This window comes from Anabrus simplex, chromosome 1 (genome assembly GCF_040414725.1).
Source record: "Anabrus simplex isolate iqAnaSimp1 chromosome 1, ASM4041472v1, whole genome shotgun sequence".
Taxonomy (NCBI): Eukaryota; Metazoa; Arthropoda; class Insecta; order Orthoptera; family Tettigoniidae; genus Anabrus; species Anabrus simplex.
The window spans coordinates 1,102,959,079-1,102,980,757 of record NC_090265.1 but is presented as its reverse complement, the minus strand read 5'-3'; the positions used below and the strand labels follow the sequence as shown (position 1 = coordinate 1,102,980,757).

At 40.4% G+C, this 21,679-nt stretch overlaps 1 protein-coding gene across 1 annotated transcript in view; it reads right to left on the bottom strand.

The window, feature by feature from the left end:
* The window catches only part of LOC136876537 (phosrestin-2), a 455,062-nt gene that overhangs the window by 88,504 nt on the left and 344,879 nt on the right, over nucleotides 1-21,679 (bottom strand). Inside the window, exon 4 of the mRNA XM_067150580.2 lies at nucleotides 4,586-4,721. Within this exon, the coding sequence (XP_067006681.1) occupies nucleotides 4,586-4,721 (136 nt within the window). The remainder of the gene's footprint in view (nucleotides 1-4,585; nucleotides 4,722-21,679) is intronic.

The following is a 21,679-nucleotide window of genomic DNA, read 5'->3' as shown; positions in this document are numbered from 1 at the left end:
AGTTGGATTACCTAAGGTAACGCGTACTTCGGAGAAGTAGATTTTCAGTCCACACGCCCAATGTGCAGGCAACCTTTCTGATTTATTCGCGCAGTGACGATCTGCTCCAAAGGAGAAATTATCGAGTAATGGAATGAAGTAAAGCGTAAATAAGCCGTTCAATTTCGTTACTTTATTTATTCGAGTCGGAAAAAAACAAAATATGTAGATAAACAAATTAAATCGCACTATGGTAGAGCAGTGACGTGCAACCACAACAGCGTTTGATGTCGCAAGAATAAGATCTTCCACTGTACAATATGCAGGGCACAGCATGCAATCCGGTAGATGTTCCATGGTCTGCGGTTCTCATCAGTCGCAGGGAAGTACCATTTCTGGAGATTGCTTTTGGATCTTCTAACTCCTGAACGAAGACAATTGCATGATCCCCACACAATCCAAGTTTATTCATGGCCAGGTGGGAGGCTTTCCGAGGGCGAGACCAGGTAGAGTTATTCTCAATTCGAGAAAACCATATTTGTTTTATTACTGTAGCCGATGTAGTTTGCAAAGACTACAGTGGTTTTAAGGAAGCAACTAATGGATCTCAATCTAGGAGTAGGACTAGTTGGTACATAACCAAATAGCGGGTAGAATTGCTGACGGACCTGCTTACGTAGTTCTCCCTGCAATGGCAGCTACCTCACGACAAATATCTGGTGGTGCTCTCCCTATAAGCTGGTAGAGGTTTACTAGAGGAGTAGGCCTCAGACAACCTGTAACAAGCCTACATGTTTCACTGAGCACTTTGTCAACTTCGTTTGCTTGGGTAAACCATATCTTTTGACATCTCCATCGACTACGTTGTCCCTGTAAATGCACAAAATCTCCTTTTTTGATGTTGACTTTGAAAACGTTTAGTAAAACCGTAATCTTCCGTGATACCATAGATCATCTGTACGGGGTTTGACTGTGTAAAGGCAGCAGTCAGATCTATGAAAGCTACTCCTGTGATATTCCGGATTTCAATGCAAATCTTAATGGATTGTGCAAAGTTAAGAACCTGGGATGTACAGTTTTTCCCTGGTCTGAAGTCTGCATTATGTTGTATTAGAAGTGGCTCTACAACATGAATTAAATGGTTTATCAACATTCGCTGGAATATTTTAAGCAAGTGACACAACAAGGATATTGGCCTGTAATTTTTGGGATCATTTGACATTTTTCCATGTTTTAAAATAGGTGTGACCCGTGATTTCTTCCATATGTTTGGAAAACTACAATATTTTACACATTTATTAAAGAGTTTCAAGATCTCTCTCTCTTGTTTGAACACGGAAGTGTTTAATCTGCTGTAATCTGATGTTATCTACCCCTGCTGCCTCACCGCTCCTAAAATTGTCGATGGCTGCCTCCATTTCCGCCATGTTGACTAGACTCTAATTATTCTGACAGTACAATTTTGAAGTCTGACCTGCGTGTATGGTGGTTAGGCTTACAAATTTTCACGAGAGGGCGGGCAATCTGGTTAGCTGTTACATCTGCATGTTCTCTAGTTGCTAGATCACAACTCAGACGCTTAAGAAGCCTCTTGGATTTCTGGCTACTCTTGCTTAGATCAGTCTCCTCCATCAATTGGCACTACCCATCGCTCCTGTTCTTAGACATCGCTGTTCCCTAGCTTGGACGTTCTCGGAGCTGGATCGTTGTTAAAGAGATCAAGATTGTTTCTCAATAGCTCCCTAGTTTCTGAAGCCAAAACTTTCATATAGTATGATCTGCACCTTCGGCTAATTGAGATGCAATATTTATAAAATCATTATATAATTCATGAATAGGCTCTATACTCGGGACATTCTCGTCCAGTGAAATGGTAAGTTTCGTACTATCAGCCTTCTTAAAATTATATCTTCTCTGAAAAGGAACTGTCTGCGGTTGGATTGCAACATAGATATGGTATATCTGGAGTAAGAGGAATTACTTGCCCTACTGAGTCCACTGATAACAGATATATGTCTTTCGTTAATGTTTTATACGTCCGGCTCTTTGGATGAATGGTTAGTGAATTTACCTTCGATTTAGAATGTCACGTGTTCGATTCCCGGCTAAGTCAGGTATTTTAAACTCAAATGGTTAATTTATTTGGTTTTCAGGGTGTTTCTGAAGTTCCTGACACCCCTGCATCTCACAAAGTACGCACAAATCTACCCTACACCACAAAAACACCAAGTTTTCCATACACGGCAGATACGTCCACACACATCGGATGGCTTGTAGTACAAGAGCTGCAACTTGCGATAGCTATCCATACGAAATTTTCATTATTACTGTGTAATATCAAAATTTGTTTAAAATACTCATCCACTTTTCCCATACAAAGCACTACATACTTCATAATGCTTTTTTGCCCCATCGACGACATGAAGGGTCTGGCACGTTTACTTGCTGTCCTAATCCTCCCACAAGATCATCCTTCTTATCAGGCATTGTTGTGCAAATAATGTAACGCATGTATCTCCACAAAAACACTAGTATTTCGACTTCCCTCACACTAACAGCATATTCACCAACTCGTCCTTACTATAAGGTTCCTGATCCATTCGGTAACAAAAAACTTGTAACCAGAAAGTTTACTAATGATCAACACTGTGTGAAGTAATAATGTAAACAAATACTCCTCCCATCGTGCGTGATGCGTTAAGCCCTATCTAGTGAGTCATGCAAAGATCTCTTTGCTTGTAATGTAAACATACAGCATTCGCATTTAATAATACGGATAATTAGAGGTAAAGCAGAGGATTTACCGATACATCACGTGTTTGGATTGAAAATATACTTCTCCGAAGCACCTGTTACTTTAAGTATGTACCTGAAACACACTGTAGATATCGTTGTTTGGGCCATCAGTCAACAGACTGGTTTGGCGCAGCACTCCATGCTACCCTACCCTGTGTTAGACTTTTCATTTCTACATAACTAGTGCATCTAATCGAATCTCTTCGTCTATTCATGCTTTGGTCTACTCACACACTACCCATAGCATACATTTCCCTCAAAGACTAACTAAACAAGTGCTGGATGTATTTAATTTTGAAATTGTGTCTTATCATTGTAATTCTCCTTATGGTCAAATTTCACCAAAATTGTTCTCATCTCACCAATTCTTTCTTCATACACAATTCAGTCTACCCACCTCACTACAGCATGAACGCATTTCAAAAGCTTATACAATCTCTCTTTCCGAGCTAGTTATTCCAAACAAAAGTCTTCAAGAACATCTTTATAAGTTTTGTACATCAATGCATAAAGTGATCAAATTTATTTTCTTAACAAAGGAATGCCTTAAATTTGCTAGTCTGAAGTTTATGTCATCCTTACTTATACCATTGGTATTTATTCTTCAATACAAGTTAAAACATTCACCTACTTGCTTTAAGACTTAATTTCATAATATAATATTTCCTCCATCACCTGACTTTGTTCCACTATATTACATCACTTTCGTTTTGGCCTTATTTATTATCACCGTGTACTCCTTCTCCAAGGCCGTGCCCATACCATTCATCAATTATTTCTGCAGACCTTCTGCATTCCCAGTTAACAATATCATCGTCGGATCTGAGGGTTTGTATTTCCTCTGCTTGAATTGTCATTTGTTTTCCAAACTCCTCCTTGACTTTCTTTCCCAACTGTTCTGCACAAACACTGAAGAAACAGGGAACAAATATTAGCCCCGCCTCAGTCCTTCTTAGATTCCTGCATAGTTTTCATAGCCGTCATTGTTGAATGACTGCAGGTTGATTTTATTTTTCTACCTACTGTAGATAATATTTCTTCCTCGACATTTGATCCGTATCAATCTTCAGAATCTCAAATAGCCTGATTCAAGCTACATTATCGACTGTTTCATCTAGATCTAGAAATATATTTTATATGAGCTTGTCCTCCTTAATTTTATCCTCTAAAGAAGGTTTAAAGTGACGTTTATTTCGCGAGTTCCTACATTTCTTCAGAAGCCAGCCTAATCTCCTTCCGACTCAGCTACAACTCGTCGCTCCATTATTCTGCCAATAATACACATTAAAGTTTGCAATCTGGAGATACTATGATGGTGTGTAGCTTTCACTTTTGTCAGCAAGCACCTGTTTTCTTAGGAATAGAACTTATATATATTTTAGGTATATCTAAAACTTAATCCTTCAAATTCTGCGTTTATTGGTCATGTAATGTATCACTAAAATATGAAATAAAATCAGGCCATATATTTGGCTCCAAATTCAGATATAGAATGAAAGTTAACTTGCAGTTCTGTGGCAAGAACTCTGCAACAGGACTGTGTAACCCAGATATCAATATTTCTTGAAACATGCCCATTTCTTGATGAAACTTAACTTATAGCCACGATATTGTAAGTCACAAAATTTTCATCACTGTATTCAAAGTTATTTGAGTAATAAAATACATTGGATTTTGAGTGTTTAAGAAATACATTTATTTACCTTTTCAAGTACACGTATGCACCATTTGTATGACGAACTTGATAAGTATGACAACAGTCCATCTCCTTGTGCGTGGATGTATGTGCTAGTAGTATACTCTGGCTTACCTTACGGTCTTGTAGATACTCTGGATCAACCACCACAACACCTTGAAGTTTATCGATTTGGTCGTCTGAAATAACTAGGTCTCTGCTGCTTAGGTAGAGAGTCAGTTTGTTGTTGGGAGCAGATTTCTTGAACACCCTGAAACAAAAATTTATATCTCTTTATTTTTGTACTTGATGGTTTCTGATCGAAGACAGTAAACGTGTCGGTGCCAACACCGGAACTTTATTCTTCACTGTCATTTTTTTACAAGTTACCATACGTCGCACGGACACAGATAGGTCACACGGCGACGATGGGATAGGAAAGAGATACGAGTGGGAATGAAACGGCCATGGCATTAATTAAGGTTCAGCCCCAGCATTTGGCTGGTGTGAAAGTGGGAAACAATGAAAAATCTTTAGGTCTGCCGACAGTGGGGTTGGAACCCACTATCTTGCGAATGCAAGCTCACAGCTGTGCGCTCTTAACCGCAACGCCAACTCCGTCGGGAAGTCATTTATTTGTAGATAATTTACACATTGCTTTATATAATTTTCTACGTTCTGTGCCACCTTACACTGCATTGCCGCGGCAAAGATTTCATCCAATGGCTTGTTGCTCTTTGACTCCGCGATAAAGTTTTAATTAATTTTTCCAGAGGGAATATTCTCATTAGAAATTCTGAAGACATGAAAGCACTCTTAAAACTTCAAACAGATCGACAGACATCTTCGCCGCACATTTCATTTGTTAAGAATGAAATATATAAAATGCAAACGATGATAACGACTACAAAAAAAGTAAATGCTTTAAAGGCAGAAATAAGAAACTATGGATTTTGTTAAATTGAAGGAGTAAACTGACTAATATATATTAGAAGTCACTTCCAGAATTAGTACGGTTTTGAAAATCAGTTATAGGTAGAAAAATCTCAGGAAGTTTCTATTGATTTTACCAAGAATGGGCATGAACTAATAATATCTGGTTGAGATAATGCTCGTGTAGATAAATACAGGGATTGTCTGTAAATAACAGAGTAATGTGTCATTTATCGTGCATTTGTTTACACTTTACCCTTGTTTCTTAGGTAACGTTTCTCGGTGGACATGGACGGAGCATCAAACAAAACATTTACGCATAAGGATTCCATTCTTTTGTACGAAAATGATGAATAAAATTGATTTCCTATGTTTGAATGTGTAGGGTACCTATATGTACTTCTTTGACGATATCATGTTTTTTTAAGAGGGGACTTTTCCCTGAAAAATTTTTGGATTTGAAATTTTCTTTCCTTGAACTACTTGAGAAGCTGTATCCATTTTAGGACCGTAATAAACAGACTACAGGGTTCTGTGACGCCGCTAACGATACAACATTGGCAAATGCAGTTCTATTTGAACCTCTTCCTATATCGTCGCTGCCGGGACAAAACCTCCTATGTGAAATATTTTGGCTTAGAACTTTGGCCGGTAAGGTTCTGTCATCTAAGGTGCAATATTGTGTGAATATTGTCAAGGCATTCTCGCTCTTCATAACGTATGTGCTGCGGGTCAGTATCTCTCCAAAAATAGTTTCGTACAGCTATGACATTACTCTGCATGACTAAAAAAGCGTACGGTGAACCAACAGAATGCCATCCCTGGACATCAGGAGACCACTACCTTGGCCCATGTACCTGAGACGTAAAGCCTGACCAGATTGCCTCCAAACATGTTGCCAACGATCTTCCGGAAAAAAGGCGTATGTGATACTCATCGGTGAAAAGGACTTTATAACAATTCTGAAGAGAATCTTCAGCATAATGATGAGCACATCAGCACCACGCTACATGATGTCTTGGCTTGAGAGCTGGTCCTCGTGCTACGTGTTTCTCACTGTTCGAGTCCCATGCGTCGAGCACCTGACCATGTTAATGATCCTTCTTCAGATAATGTGATAATGTTCGTATGTTGGCACTGCATGTCAATACACTGTTTAAAACACATCTCTAATGTTTCAGCACTAGTATTACAACTTCAAATGAAATTCTGCCTCCTATTTGAGCACGTCGTTATGTCTTTCAGTTGAGGTACGTGTAGTTGTGAGTATATTCGCAAACATCCGAAGAGTCGTCATTCTGGTCTGCATAAGACAAGCCATGATACCAACATAGTTGAATACTACACAGGGGTGATCCAGAACGTTTGTTGATGTATGTATAACACTTCCAACATGAATTTTCCACTTAACGCCATTCTTACATGAATTCATAGATGTTTGCATGGGACAGCTACAACAAGTTGCTTCTAATCCAGGTATATTATTGAAAATTGCCTTCTCTCTATTCTTCTAAAATTAGCGTGACTAATTTATTGTGTTTACCCTTAGTGTGTTGACAAATAGCCACATATGCAATAGCTTGAATCAATGTATTGTCGTTAGTGCTATGTATTTGTCTATAAATAATAAAATCGTACGGAAACAATGAACAGCAACTTTGAATATTAGCTAATTTGAATATTACTGTCATCCTGCATATCCCGGCAAGAGGCGCGTTGTGAGGGAATTTCTCACTCTTTGATTTCGTCATATCCCACTGCGCAATGGTTTTGCGCACGAGTCTCTTCTTCTACGTATTCCAAGTTCGTTGTTTTCCGCGTAAGTCTGCAACTGCTGCTTGTTGCTGAAGGTTTGCGATGCATTGTTGTAATCCTTGCAGTTCAGTGAGATTTTCCCTCACTTTGCGCCTTGTTACGCTACTATTTCTGGTACTGTTAAGTCCTGTAAATATATTGATTACATGTGAATATATTCAACAGGACCGATGACCTGGATGTTAGGCCCCTTTAAACAACAAGCATCATCAATATATTGAACTGTGGCTCAAAGTGACGTTATTTGGCCAATTCTTTTCATACTTTTTATGAATGACATGCCTGATTCGATAAAATTGGAAGTGCGCCTCTTTGCCGATGATTGCGTTATATATCAGAAGATAAAGACAGAGGAGGACGAACTATTTATGCAGCAGAATTTAGATACGATTGAAAAACGGGCGCGTGAAAATCGAATGAAAATCCACAGCGGAAAAAGAAAGAAATTGTGTTTCAGTGAAAAGAAAATGACTGGAAAGAGGGATTACGAAATTGGAGGGGAAAGTGTTGTTGAAGTTGTTAGTTGTAAGTACTTAGGTGTTACTGTTAGAAAAGACTTAAACTGGTCAGAGCAAGTGGGAAATGTAGTTAAGATATCCTGGAGATCGTTACATTTTATTATGCGGAATCTTAAAAAAGCTAATTCTGATGCCAAAAGTAAAGCTTATAAATGCTTGGTAAGACCGATTCTCGAATGTGGATCTGCGTGCTGGGATTCGTACAGGGTGGGTTTAATAAATTCGCTAGAAAAAGTTCAAAGAAGAGCGATGCGTCTCGTAACCGAGGGATTATCATTAATTGAGAAAGTCTTGAATCTAGAAGAACTAGAGCTCGCCTGTGTGGACTTTATAAGAGCTATACGGGAAGGGCTGCCTGGAGTAGTATTAGGACGTGGGCAAGTTTTCCTTCGTGAACTGGACCATAATGGATTGGAACAAATTACCGGCAGTAAAATTTGATGAATTCCCTTCCGGTATCAATTCATTTAAGAAGACCATTAATGCTAGTGTAAAGTGAAAAGTAAAAATTGCAAATTATGGAAACTAAATTTGTGAATTCCTGCTTGGTTTAGATTGTGAAACTGGTAGTTTTTCTTGTGGTATTCTCCTGTAGTAATGGCTTGTTGTACTCTTGTACTTGTAGGTGTTGTTTTTGTTGTTGTTGGGTAATTACCAATGTTTATTACTTTATTATCACTTGCAATGTTAAACTAGTAGTAAGTTCAACCTATAGTATTCTAAGCTATAATGTTAAACACTGGAAATACTTAAGTTGAGTGTGAATATGTATACGGTGATGCTGGATTTAGGAAGTTAAACTAGTAGTATTTCTTGTAACATTTTCTTTCCATGGAATTGTTGTATTCTTGTTGTTTGTTTGTGTGTTTCTTTTTTTGTTGTTTTTGGGTAATTATGTTAACTGTGTTTTACACCACTGTAAGTGACCATTTCCACCGGGATATTTCCGATTTGTGATGTATTTGTAAATAACAATAATAATGAGACTGAATGGAAAGTGTTACAGTTGATAAATGAAGTGGAAAAGGAGATGAATAGGGACGAAGAAGCACGTAAAGATTCAGATGATATAATTGACAGTTGCAGTGATAGTGAAGTAGATAATGTTGAACGAATTGAACAAAATAGCGAAAGTGTTTTCGGGAATTGAAACGCAACCCGTTGTTGCAAATTATTATCAAGTGGTTCAAAATAGACCTGTATACATAGGGAGAGATGAAGTTACCAAGTGGGATGTACACTGCAGAAACACGAGACATAGAACTAGGCAAAGGAATCTCGTGAGACATCTACCATGTGCCAGAGGACAAGCACGAAATACAAATTGGCAATGGAAGCATGGTATTTGTTTTCCCTGAAGATACTATAAAACAGATTGTGCATTATACTAATATCAAATTGGCAGAAATGCGTGAAATTATCACACGTGAAGAAGATCTTCCTGATACTAATTATGAAGAAATCTTAACTACGATATGTTAGGTTTGCTGTATATCTCGGGTATGATAAAGAGTTCTCGATTACGTAAATCTGGAGATATATGAGCTACTGACGGAACAAGTCCACAACTATTTCCTTTGGTCAAGTCTTGTAAGCACTTTTGTATGCTTGTACGCGCTTTGCGTTTTGATGATATCAACACCAGGCAGCAAAGAAAGGAATAAAATAATCGAGCTCCTATATGGACGTTATTAGAATAATTTGTTCGGAAATGAGAGGCATACTGGACACCTCATGAAGATGTAACTGTTGATGAAATGCTGCAGTCTTTCAGAGGAAGATTTTCTTTTCGGTGTTATATTCGAAATAATCCGGCAAAGTATGGAATCAAAATACAATCCTTAGTGGATGCGCATGTTTACTGCACAATGAAAATGGAGATATATCCAGGGACACAAGAGCCACGGCCGCCCAACATTCAGGAAAACAGTGCACATGCAGTTGTGAAGCGTCTCATTGTACACATTACTAGGTCTGGCAGGAATGTAACAACGGACAATATATTCACGTCAGTCCCTCTAGCATTAGACCTTCTAAACACTCACAGTTTAAAACGGGTTGTAACTCTAAGGACTAACAAACCACAGATACCTGTTGAGTTCCTGAGTACAAAGGGAAGACCACCGTTTGCTCACGGAAACGACATGTTGCTTTGTTCAAATGTGTCAAACTGAAGAAAAATGTGTTGTTTCTCTCTACAATGCATGAAGGAGAATACATTGATGTAGCATCAGGGGAGAAGACTAAACCCGAAGCCATTACATTTTCTAACCCTTTCAGACATGAAAGAAAACTGGAGGTGTGAATTTTTGTTTGTACGTCAAGAACTGAATAAAATGCTGCTCAATGCACATATTAATAGTTTATTTTACAAAATAAAAACTAACATCCTAAAAACAGGACCCACACAATTGTGCGTATCAAAATTCTAAACCTCGTTGTATGACGTACGATGGTGTAGCTTCAAAATTTACGTTCACTAACCAATGTACACACTTCATTGAATATATTCCGGTATTCAGTAAAGCTTCTAGATTAATATAAACGCAGTAAATAAATACTTACTTTCGGCACTACTGCTTCCTGCCATCTCGTCGATCAACTGTGCTTTTTAAACTCTTCTTCCTTCGCCCTGGCGGTCAAGCGCATACTAAAATCAATTGAAATACACGCCACGTGTCCTGCACAATCACTGCAGTCCGGTGTAGCGCCGAAAAAACATCAAATACGGTCAGGGATAACTAAAATACGTACCCGCACAATTGTGCGTACTCGGTCTGAAAGGGATAATATGACTAAGGGTGGCGTGTGTGGACGGGTTAAAATGTCTCTACACGGTTGCCAGAAAAAAACAAAAGGTGGCCATTACGAATCTTCTATACACTCCTTCATATTTGTGCTCTAAACAGTTACATCATATACAGACTTAACTGTGATAATGCTAGCCCAAGAAGACTCGATCATAAAAAGCAACGGAACTCTACAAGTCTCACCTCACTAGAAGAGCAACAGTAGGATGCTTGCCTACACTTTTGCGATCACAGATAAGAAGGATCGTCGGAGACTCTGCAGAGGCAGTGCCCTCTGAATTACCACAAGGGGATGGTGATAAAAAAAGTTCAGCTTCTCTACAATGAAAAAGAATCGTTACACCAAAACATGTTGTGCCGACTGTCTTGTACAAGTGTGCGAGGAGCACGCACCAGCTGTTCTTTGTATCAGGTGCCGAGGACGTGAACAACGTGAAGACAGTGACAACTAAAACGTTGAAATTACGCTGGACTCCCTTTGAATAAACATTATCTTGCCCATTTGTTTATTTATTTACTTCATGTTTATTGTAGTTTTGTGACTTGTCTACATTAGTAACTTCGTGTGTTGAGTAAGGATATTACTAAGAACGGTAGAATATCGTACATTTGTAACTAAAATATTGTAAAATATAATAATTCCTATGAAAATATTTACAGAAAGCTTTAAATCATCAACTAAGTCTAATATATGTGCTATGAAGATGATTTTCTTCATTCATTTCGTGGGTGAGAGGAAACCTCACCAGGCGCCCGTTGCCGGAATATTCAACTGAGGCCGTTTAAACAGTTTCGTGAACAGACATTCAGTATCCATCATGTAACTTTGCTGTGTGCACAAACGACTAACACTTCACTGATCGTCAGTTGTGTTTAAGAACCGTGAGAATTTTTTAAAAGTAAATTACATACATTTTCTATTATGTCGTACTGGACATTTTGTGTCTTGCCCTGACGTCGAGTTTTGTCCTAACTATAGATCATTATTCCAACGTAGTTGTATTTCGATCCCTTCGGAGCTACTTCAGTTTCTTTTGAATCGCCTGGTATATTATTACTTTTTGTATTTAATATAACATCTTTGTTCGTTTGTATATTCATTCTTGGGTGTTAGAAGGTACAAGTTTTACTTCCTGCTGACTTCCTGATCAAGTCTTAACTTCGTCATTAATTAAGTTTTTCAGTTTCTAAGTCATTCACTACCTCCATGTCTCTTCCTTCTTGTCATTACCACTTTCCTGACATACACCGCATTGATCCTCGTCTTCTCATTGACCTCATCATCAAGTTCATTTCAAGTTCTCTTTTCCTTTCTCACCTTTTCCTCAAACAAAATTGTCAGCAGCCACTAACAGTATATTTTTTTTCTATTTGTTGTGCCTCAGTTTGCTAAAATATTCATTTTTCCTAACAATTCCTCTTTTTAACGTAGAAAAAATTTCCTAAATTTATGTTTCATACTTCCATTTTTCTTATTATTCCTAACAGCCATCGTTCAATTTGCAATACTGATGTTAATGATGTTTATAGATTTCATTACTCAAATTTCTAGAATATAAGTCCTTGGTCTACGCCATCAACAGGTATGCAGAACTAGATGGAGGAGTGCAGGTAAACCAGAGGAAATTGTTTCATGTGCCGGTATTATTATACCGTGACGAATAGAAGAACAAGTGTGAGGAATCATCGAGTTCAAGCGTGCCCCGCCACGTAGCGCTAGAGCGGGCTATGTTCACAGTACCGATCAGCTGGTCTTAGGAATGGTGCCAGAGGAAACGTATCACTCCGTAACTGATACGTATATACACTGTATTTTAAAAAACAATGACAGATTACAATTGCAATACCACGGCAGGGTACAATGGAAAAAATCATACACAGAAATAAGAGCTACGACCTTCATCACATGTTGCGAAAAGCACAGGTTACTCGATGTACAAATACAGATAAATAACACGTGACTCCCAGCATATTAAAACAAACACCCATAAACTATTTAAAGGTAATACCGATGGCCTAGAATGAATACCTCGAATCTCACAAAGTTCTTCCTATCCATTATTTCCTTTAAGACTAGTTACGCCTCCCAGCCACACATGAATATGCAGGCCATCAGAACAATGTTCGTTGTGTTCTTTTTTCCTCTGCCGATGAGTGAAGGAAAATGAACCTTACCGTACCGTACTATAGGAATGTATGTCTGCGTGACGTATTTACTAACTCCTAGAGTATACTTTTTATAAGGTTCATTTTCCTTTACTCGTACGCATCGGAAAGTAAACCCAGCGAACATTGTTCTGATGGACTGCATATCCAAATGCGGCTGGAAGGCGTGACCAGTCTTAAGGGAAATAATGGATATAAAGAACTTTGTTAGATACGGGCTATTCAATCTAGGCCATCGATACTCTACTTACCAACTCAGTTTTTCGGTTATTGGATTTTCAAAAACTTGCGTGAAGATTAGGCGGATGTTCGAGATTGTAAATCTTGCCGGATTTCTTTCATTATGAAGAAATATCGACACTTCAGATAATGATAAAAAAGTTTGGGAATTATATCCATAACATGCTGAAGACAACAGCCAGCTCCTGAAGGATCAACTGAAATTTTGTCTATGGAATCGATACAATCAAAAAATATTTCTCCCCACATCGATTTTGAGTTCAGTTTTCCACTAATTACTTTCACGGCCTGGAAAAGAATGTCACACATACTTTTCGAAGGGCGTGCTAAAAACACATCATTACTGCTTGAACCGTAGCCTGGTGTGACTGCGTTCGCGTGTAGGTAACATAGTGTGTAAGCTGTGGAACTGGTGTGACTGCTTTCGCATGTAGGTAACACAGTGTGTAAACTGTGGAACTGGTGTGACTGCTTTCGCGTGTAGGCAACACAGTGTGTAAGCAGTGGAACTGGTGTGACTGCTTTCGCGTGTAGGCAACACAGTGTGTAAGCTGTGGAACTGGTGTGACTGCTTTCGCGTGTAGGCAACACAGTGTGTAAACTGTGGAACTGGTGTGACTGCTTTCGCGTGTAGGCAACACAGTGTGTAAACTGTGGAACTGGTGTGACTGCATTCGCGTGTAGGCAACACAGTGTGTAAGCTGTGGGACTGGTGTGACTGCTTTCGCGTGTAGGCAACACAGTGTGTAAACTGTGGGACTGGTGTGACTGCTTTCGCATGTAGGCAACACAGTGTGTAAGCTGTGGGACTGGTGTGACTGCTTTCGCGTGTAGGCAACACAGTGTGTAAGCTGTGGAACTGGTGTGACTGCTTTCGCATGTAGGTAACACAGTGTGTAAACTGTGGGACTGGTGTGACTGCTTTCGCGTGTAGGCAACACAGTGTGTAAGCAGTGGAACTGGTGTGACTGCTTTCGCATGTAGGCAACACAGTGTGTAAACTGTGGGACTGGTGTGACTGCTTTCGCGTGTAGGCAACACAGTGCGTAAGCTGTGGAACTGGTGTGACTGCTTTCGCATGTAGGTAACACAGTGTGTAAACTGTGGGACTGGTGTGACTGCTTTCGCATGTAGGCAACACAGTGTGTAAGCAGTGGAACTGGTGTGACTGCTTTCGCATGTAGGTAACACAGTGTGTAAACTGTAGGACTGGTGTGACTGCTTTCGCGTGTAGGCAACACAGTGTGTAAACAGTGGAACTGGTGTGACTGCTTTCGCATGTAGGCAACACAGTGTGTAAACTGTGGGACTGGTGTGACTGCTTTCGCGTGTAGACAACACAGTGTGTAAGTAGTGGAACTGGTGTGACTGCTTTCGCATGTAGGTAACACAGTGTGTAAGCTGTGGGACTGGTGTGACTGCTTTCGCATGTAGGCAACACAGTGTGCAAGCTGTGGGACTGGTGCGACTGCGTTCACGTGTAGGTAACACAGTGAGTAGGCTGTGGAATTGGTGCGACTGCTTTCGCATGTAGGTAACACAGTGTGTAAACTGTGGGACTGGTGTGACTGCTTTCGCGTGTAGACAACACAGTGTGTAAGTAGTGGAACTGGTGTGACTGCTTTCGCATGTAGGTAACACAGTGTGTAAGCTGTGGGACTGGTGTGACTGCTTTCGCATGTAGGCAACACAGTGTGCAAGCTGTGGGACTGGTGCGACTGCGTTCACGTGTAGGTAACACAGTGAGTAGGCTGTGGAATTGGTGCGACTGCTTTCGCATGTAGGTAACACAGTGTGTAAACTGTGGGACTGGTGTGACTGTTTTCGCGTGTAGGCAACACAGTGTGTAAGCAGTGGAACTGGTGTGACTGCTTTCGCATGTAGGTAACACAGTGTGTAAACTGTGGGACTGGTGTGACTGCCTTCGCGTGTAGGCAACACAGTGTGTAAGCAGTGGAACTGGTGTGACTGCTTTCGCATGTAGGCAACACAGTGTGTAAGCAGTGGAACTGGTGTGACTGCTTTCGCATGTAGGCAACACAGTGTGTAAACTGTGGGACTGGTGTGACTGCTTTCGCGTGTAGGCAACACAGTTTGTAAGTAGTGGAACTGGTGTGACTGCTTTCGCATGTAGGTAACACAGTATGTAAGCTGTGGGACTGGTGCGACTGCGTTCACGCGTAGGTAATACAGTGTGTAAACTGTGGGACTGTTGTTACTGTTTCCGCGTGTAGGCAACACGGTGTATAGACAGTGGAACTGGTGCGACTGCGTTCGCATGTAGGCAACACAGTGTATAAGCTGTGGAACTGTTGTTATGGTTTTCGTATGTAGGCAACACAGTGTATAGACAGTGGAACTGTTGCGACTGCGTTCGCGTGTATGCAACAGAGTGTATAGACAGTGGATATGGTGTGACTGCTTTCGCGTGTAGGCAACACAGTGTGTAGGCTGTGGAACTGGTGCGACTGCGAACGCGTGTATGCAACAGAGTGTATAGACAGTGGATGTGGTGTGACTGCTTTCGCGTGTAGGAAACACAGTGTGTAGGCTGTGGAACTGGTGCTACTGCGTTCGCGTGTATGCAACAGAGTGTATAGACAGTGGATATGGTGTGACTGCTTTCGCGTGTAGGCAACACAGTGTGTAGGCTGTGGAACTGGTGCGACTGCGTTCGCGTGTATGCAACAGAGTGTATAGACAGTGGAACTGGTATGACTGCTTTCGCGTGTAGGCAACACAGTGTATAAGCTGTGGAACTGCTGTTACTCTTTTTGCATGTAGGCAACACAGTGTATAGACAGTGGAACTGGAGTGACTGCTTTCGCGTGTAGGCAACACAGTGTGTAGGCTGTGGAACTGGTGCGACTGCGTTCGCGTGTTTGCAACAGAGTGTATAGACAGTGGATATGGTGTGACTGTTTTCGCGTGTAGGCAACACAGTGTGTAGGCTGTGGAACTTGTGCGACTGCGTTCGCGTGTAGGTAACACAGTGTGTAAGCTGTGGAACTGTTCTTACTGTTTTTGCGTGTACGCAACACAGTGTGTAAGCTGTGGAACTGGTGCGACTGCGTTCGCGTGTTTGCAACAGAGTGTATAGACAGCGGATATGGTGTGACTGTTTTCGCGTGTAGGCAACTCAGTGTGTAGGCTGTGGAACTGGTGCGACTGCGTTCGCGTGTTTGCAACAGAGTGTATAGACAGTGGATATGGTGTGACTGCTGTCGCGTGTAGGCAACACAGTGTGTAGGCTGTGGAACTGGTGCGACTGCGTTCGCGTGTGGGTAACACAGTGTGTAAGCTGTGGAACTGTTCTTACTGTTTTCGCGTGTAGGCAACACAGTGCATAGACAGTGAAACTGGTGCGACTGTGTTCGCGTGTAGGCAACCGACTGTACAAACAGTGGAACTGGTGCGACTGCGTTTGCGAGTAGGTAACACAGTGTGTAAGCTGTAGAACTGGTGTGACTGCTTTCGCGTGTAGGCAACACAGTGTATAGACAGTGGAACTGGTGCGACTGCGTTCGCATGTATGCAACAGAGTGTATAGACAGTGGATGTGGTGTGACTGCTTTCGCGTGTAGGCAACACAGTGTGTAGGCTGTGGAACTGGTGCGACTGCGTTCGTGTGTAGGTAACACACTGTGTGAGCTGTGGAACTGTTGTTACTGTTTTCGCGTGTGGGTAACACAGTTAGTAAACAGTGGAACTGGTGCGACTGCTTTCGCGTGTAGGTAACAAAGTGTGTAGACAGTGGAACTGGTGTGACTGCGTTCGCGTGTAGGTATCACAGTGTGTAAGGTGTGGAACTGTTGTTAATGTTTTCGCGTGTAGGTAACACAGTGTGTAAACAGTGGAACTGGTGCGACTGCTTTCGCGTGTACGTAACACTGTGTGTAAACAATGGAACTGGTGTGACTGCGTTCGCCTCCATGCAACACAGAGTGTAAACAATTTGAGTTGATTTTAGTGGCGCCCGCTGATTTTCGAGAACCGTTTGATGAGATGTCGGATTGCAAGAGGGTCAACATAGGGCTGCTCCATCTTCACGATATATATAAATAATTTCCCAGCTACTATTATATCACAATTTCGCAATTTAAAGTGCTACAATTACATACAAACATGCTCAACAGTAGCATTTTGTATTCCAACGAAGTTATAAGTTTGTGAAAAATATTTACATGTGTGCCTGAGTGCTTATAAACATTAACTGTCAACGACAATCAATAAAAGCGTTACTTTATCCAAATAAAGGTTTAAGATAATAACACAAATGTCAAGTGCACCTAAGTGTTCATTTTAAGTAAATGTTGTGTATTTTTGTGACTTTTCCTTTGAATGTCACGAACCATTTTACAGTGTTTTAAGCATAGCCTAAGGACTAGTTAATCAATTTAATTTCAGTATTAAGACAACACTGCTCAAGATGCCTAATATATTTAGGTGAGACATGGTACGTTTTTCCATTATGTAACACGGATTTTGATTTCTAATAAATCACGAATTGTACTGAAAAGGTTGACTTCTACGAGATAAATTTTTCATGAGATGTCCGATGATGCTCAGGAAGAAATGGGTGGAATTTACGATCACTTTGGTCGTACGTCCATAAATAGCATAGCAGCAAGAGATCGTATACAAGCCGTTGCACTACGCTATCCTGTTCCGTTATTGAACCAATACGACGTCACGCTGCAAAACGCACTTAATACGAGTAATATGTGTAGGGGATGCACAACAAATTTGAAACGATTGTGGCCAAAAATTACCTTTTGGGGAAAGTCAACAAGAACAGGTTGACGCTTAATCCATACCAGCAGACCTTGCAATGGGAGAAAGTAGTTCGGACATGATCAAAGAGACAGTGGTTCCCTGAGCCAGATCACTATGGCATGCGAGAAGTACAAAGTTGAAAGCAGAAAATATTGTTACGTCCGGACAATGGGCCAAACATCAGCTTATCATAATCAAGTAAATTTGATATTAATTCTAAATGTTGGAAGAATTGAAATTTTATTTACCCCTCAACAAAATGTATTACTAATTTAAAATTTTTAGTACCATTAAATTTCCGATTAATTCTGTTCTAATTTCCTTCTAACCTACTAATTTCAGAAAACTACAATGACAATTCATTAGGACTTCGAATATTAGGAAAACTGACTATTAGGAACACTGCGCTTTACAAAATGTAATAGAGCGTCACATTGGAGGATTTTCCCATATCGTCTCATTCATCGCTACTGCTACTAGCGTACTGCCCTGAATTTTTGGTCTCCAGAACCATTGTCTTGACTTTAAGGACAACTCTCGATAATGAATGTAGAATAAAAGCCCTTGTAACGGTTTCACGTTTCTGGAAGATCCTTTTACTTCTGCAAAGACATGAAGGAAAAGCTCATATCTTCCCTATTTTGACGTCAACAATGGAGCATTGGTGAGCATCTAGTCCCTAGTAGACCCCAGTAACAACCGACCTGCTCGTTGCACCGCACTTTCGCAGTGCGAGCCTACAACCTGTACCGAAGTCTCACGACTGACGCTAGCCGTGATCAGTCGATATTTTAAGGGGAGAAAATTTATAACACTGTATGTTGTTGATATTGCCACAAAAAAGACCATCGGTTAACACATTAGTGCTAAATCATCCCAGTATACTAATCTATCTGCTTCGAGTTCTGGCTTTTTTATAGAGTCACTGACTCCAGTTAAATACAATAATGCGATCTGTTAGTTAGAATGGAGCACAAAAATTCGTCACGGAGTAGGTCTAGATAGCGTCAACCCAAAATATCTGCATTTCACCAGCAATTAATTGCAGGCACACTATGTATTAGACATTTTCTAGAGTACAGAATTATACCAGACCGAAAACCTGAGGTGGGTAGAACTCCTAAAGTGAATCGAAGGAAATTATTTATTCTTTTACTACTACCGTACTAATATTGGTAATTACGTTCGGTAGAGATGTAGAATAGGTTTTACAATACCGGTACTTAAAAAAAAAGTTAATGAATACACTTCAAATATTATTCCTGGAACAAAACTTCAAAAATCGCATGCATGGAAGCTTTTCGTGTTTCAGTTTTGAAGTTAACCTCTCACATATTATTATTATTATTATTATTATTATTATTATTATTATTATTATGCAGTCACACGACCAACTGCTTCTAATTTCACGTAACTTAGTCACTGCCCTTAATCTTGAAAATTTCACACAACTAGATGGATGTCGTTAGCCACCATGAATATCTTCAGGAAACACTAGCAAGGCACCATGCCACAAATATTTATGAGAGAAGTACGTATGAAGAAGTATATACATTGCATATTCATTAAAATTTAGTTATAGACAATATTACCCTTTCTACGACTTGTCTACTGCCAGCAATGTGCAATTAACTGAAGCAAAGCAATAAAAAAATGTCTCTTACAAAATTTCGTCTTGCGAGTATATCCGGCAGAAAAACGACGTTGAAAAGTAACAATCTGGCAACACTGTAACCACATGTAGGGTAACTACCTCTGTCAGCAGAAGATAGTCGTACTGTACAGTTGGTGCAGTGGATAGAGTTTTGGGTTAGCATGCAGGAGGTCGAGTGTTCGATCCTGGTTTGAGGCGTATGTATTTTATTTCGTAAATGTAGTCCAGGTGGTATGGTACCTGGCATCTTAATCGTCAACAGCGATTGCAGTGGGTCCTCTAGAAACCATTTGCACTTACATACTACGGTCCTAGAAATGGATGAACAATCGTTTTCATTGGTCAGCTTTGAAAGGCGCCCTTTCCACGTCGTGGGCGTGAATTTATTCGCACCACTTCATCTACTAGATGTGAAACCTGTTTTCTTTGTTCCCTCCTCCAATGATCCCATAGATTAATACCAACTATTATTCTTGCCTCGTTCAGGTCCATTACATTTCGTTAGGGCCTTACGTTACCAGTAGGCCTAGCAACGTGCTCTGCGAATAATGTCCAAACTCGGTTACAATTTGTATGTGTTATCACCATGGTCCCAATAATTCTGCCTTTCAACATTGCGTCTGGTAACCGCATGCTGTTTAGTACGTATCTCAATGCATTATTATTATTATTATTATTATTATTATTATTATTATTATTATTATTATTATTATTACTACTATTATTATGTTGTTGTAAATGTAGGATACATATGACCTCAGAAACGGTGTGTTACTGTATTACAGTAGGTAATGTCAGATGGAAATTAGCAAATAAAAAATGCGCCTCAACCCAGGATCGAACCATCGACCTCCTGCATGCCAACCAAAAACTCTACCCACTGCACTAACTGTATAGCACGACTAACATGTGCTGACAGAGGTAGTTACTCTACATGTGGTGACAGTGTTGCCAGATTGCCACACTTCAACGTCCTTTTTCTGCCGGATATACTCGCAGGACGAAGTTTTGTGAGAGACATTTTTTTATTGCTGGCATGTGAGGAGTCGCGCTGCGACGCCCGAGTGCGCGAATTACGCTTCACCCTGTATATAGTGGTCTCGTGTTAGGGAATACGCTGAGTTGAGGTCATAAACCTGCCCCAGGGTTTCTTTCCTCTTCGCATATAAATATAATTTTACGGCTTGAGAATACTGAGCCTTTATGAACTCCTAGGTTAGATTGAAATCCACTTTAACGAACGCTATTGTCACTTCAGCATGGGCAACGACTCTGTGGAAAGATTTACATAAACGACCGGGTATTAAAAGGCCATACCTTTGCCTTTCAATTAATTATACGAATAGCGAAGTAGAGCAGAGAGAATATCTAGGAATATTTCAATGCATTCCTTCCCAATTACTACATTTTTACTAGGGCCCGAATTGTTTATGTAATATGGAAGTGCAAAGTACACACATGAAAATGTAGTAAGTATCAGTGAAATATATCGCCGTTCCCGCAACAAAACCTCCTATGTGATAATATTTTTGGAGATATACTGACCCGCGGCACATTCATTATGAAGAGCGAGAATGCATTGACGATATTCACACAATATGACAACACCTTATCGGCCAAAGTTCTAAACCAAAATATTTCACATAGCAGGTTTTTCCCAGGCAGCGACTATATAAAGGATTTTTATGTAACTTAAAAGTGCGAAATATAAACAGAAAAATGCAGTAAATCTTTTTTCTTTCTTTCTTTCTTTCTTTCTCTGTTAATCTGCTTACCCTCCACGATTGGTTTTTCCCTCGGACTCAGCGAGGGATCCCACCTATACCACCTCATGGGCAGTGTCCTGGAGCTTCAGACTCTGGGTCGGGGGATACAACTGGGGAGGGTGACCAGTGCCCCGCCCAGGCGGCCTCACCTGCTATGCTGAACAGGGGCCTTGTGTGTGGGTGGGAAGAGTGGAAAGGATAGACAAGGAAGAGGGAAGGAAGCGGCCGTGGCCTTAAGTTAGGTACCATCCCGGCATTTGCCTGAAGGACAAGTGGTAAACCACAGAAAACAACTTCCAGGATGGCTGAGGTGGGAATCGAACCTACCTCTACTCAGTTGACCTCCCGAGACTGAGTGGACCCCGTTCCAGCCCTTGTACCACTTTTCAAATTTCGTACCAGAGCCGGGAGGTTTCCTTCGAAAAAATATGATCCAATTATATCAATGTATCGCCACTATTAACTGAAGCTAATATTTAATTAAGAGTTGGTTTTCATTTCTTAAAAAGAAGTGAAATGTTTTGCGAGTAACGTCTTTCATAAAACTGCCG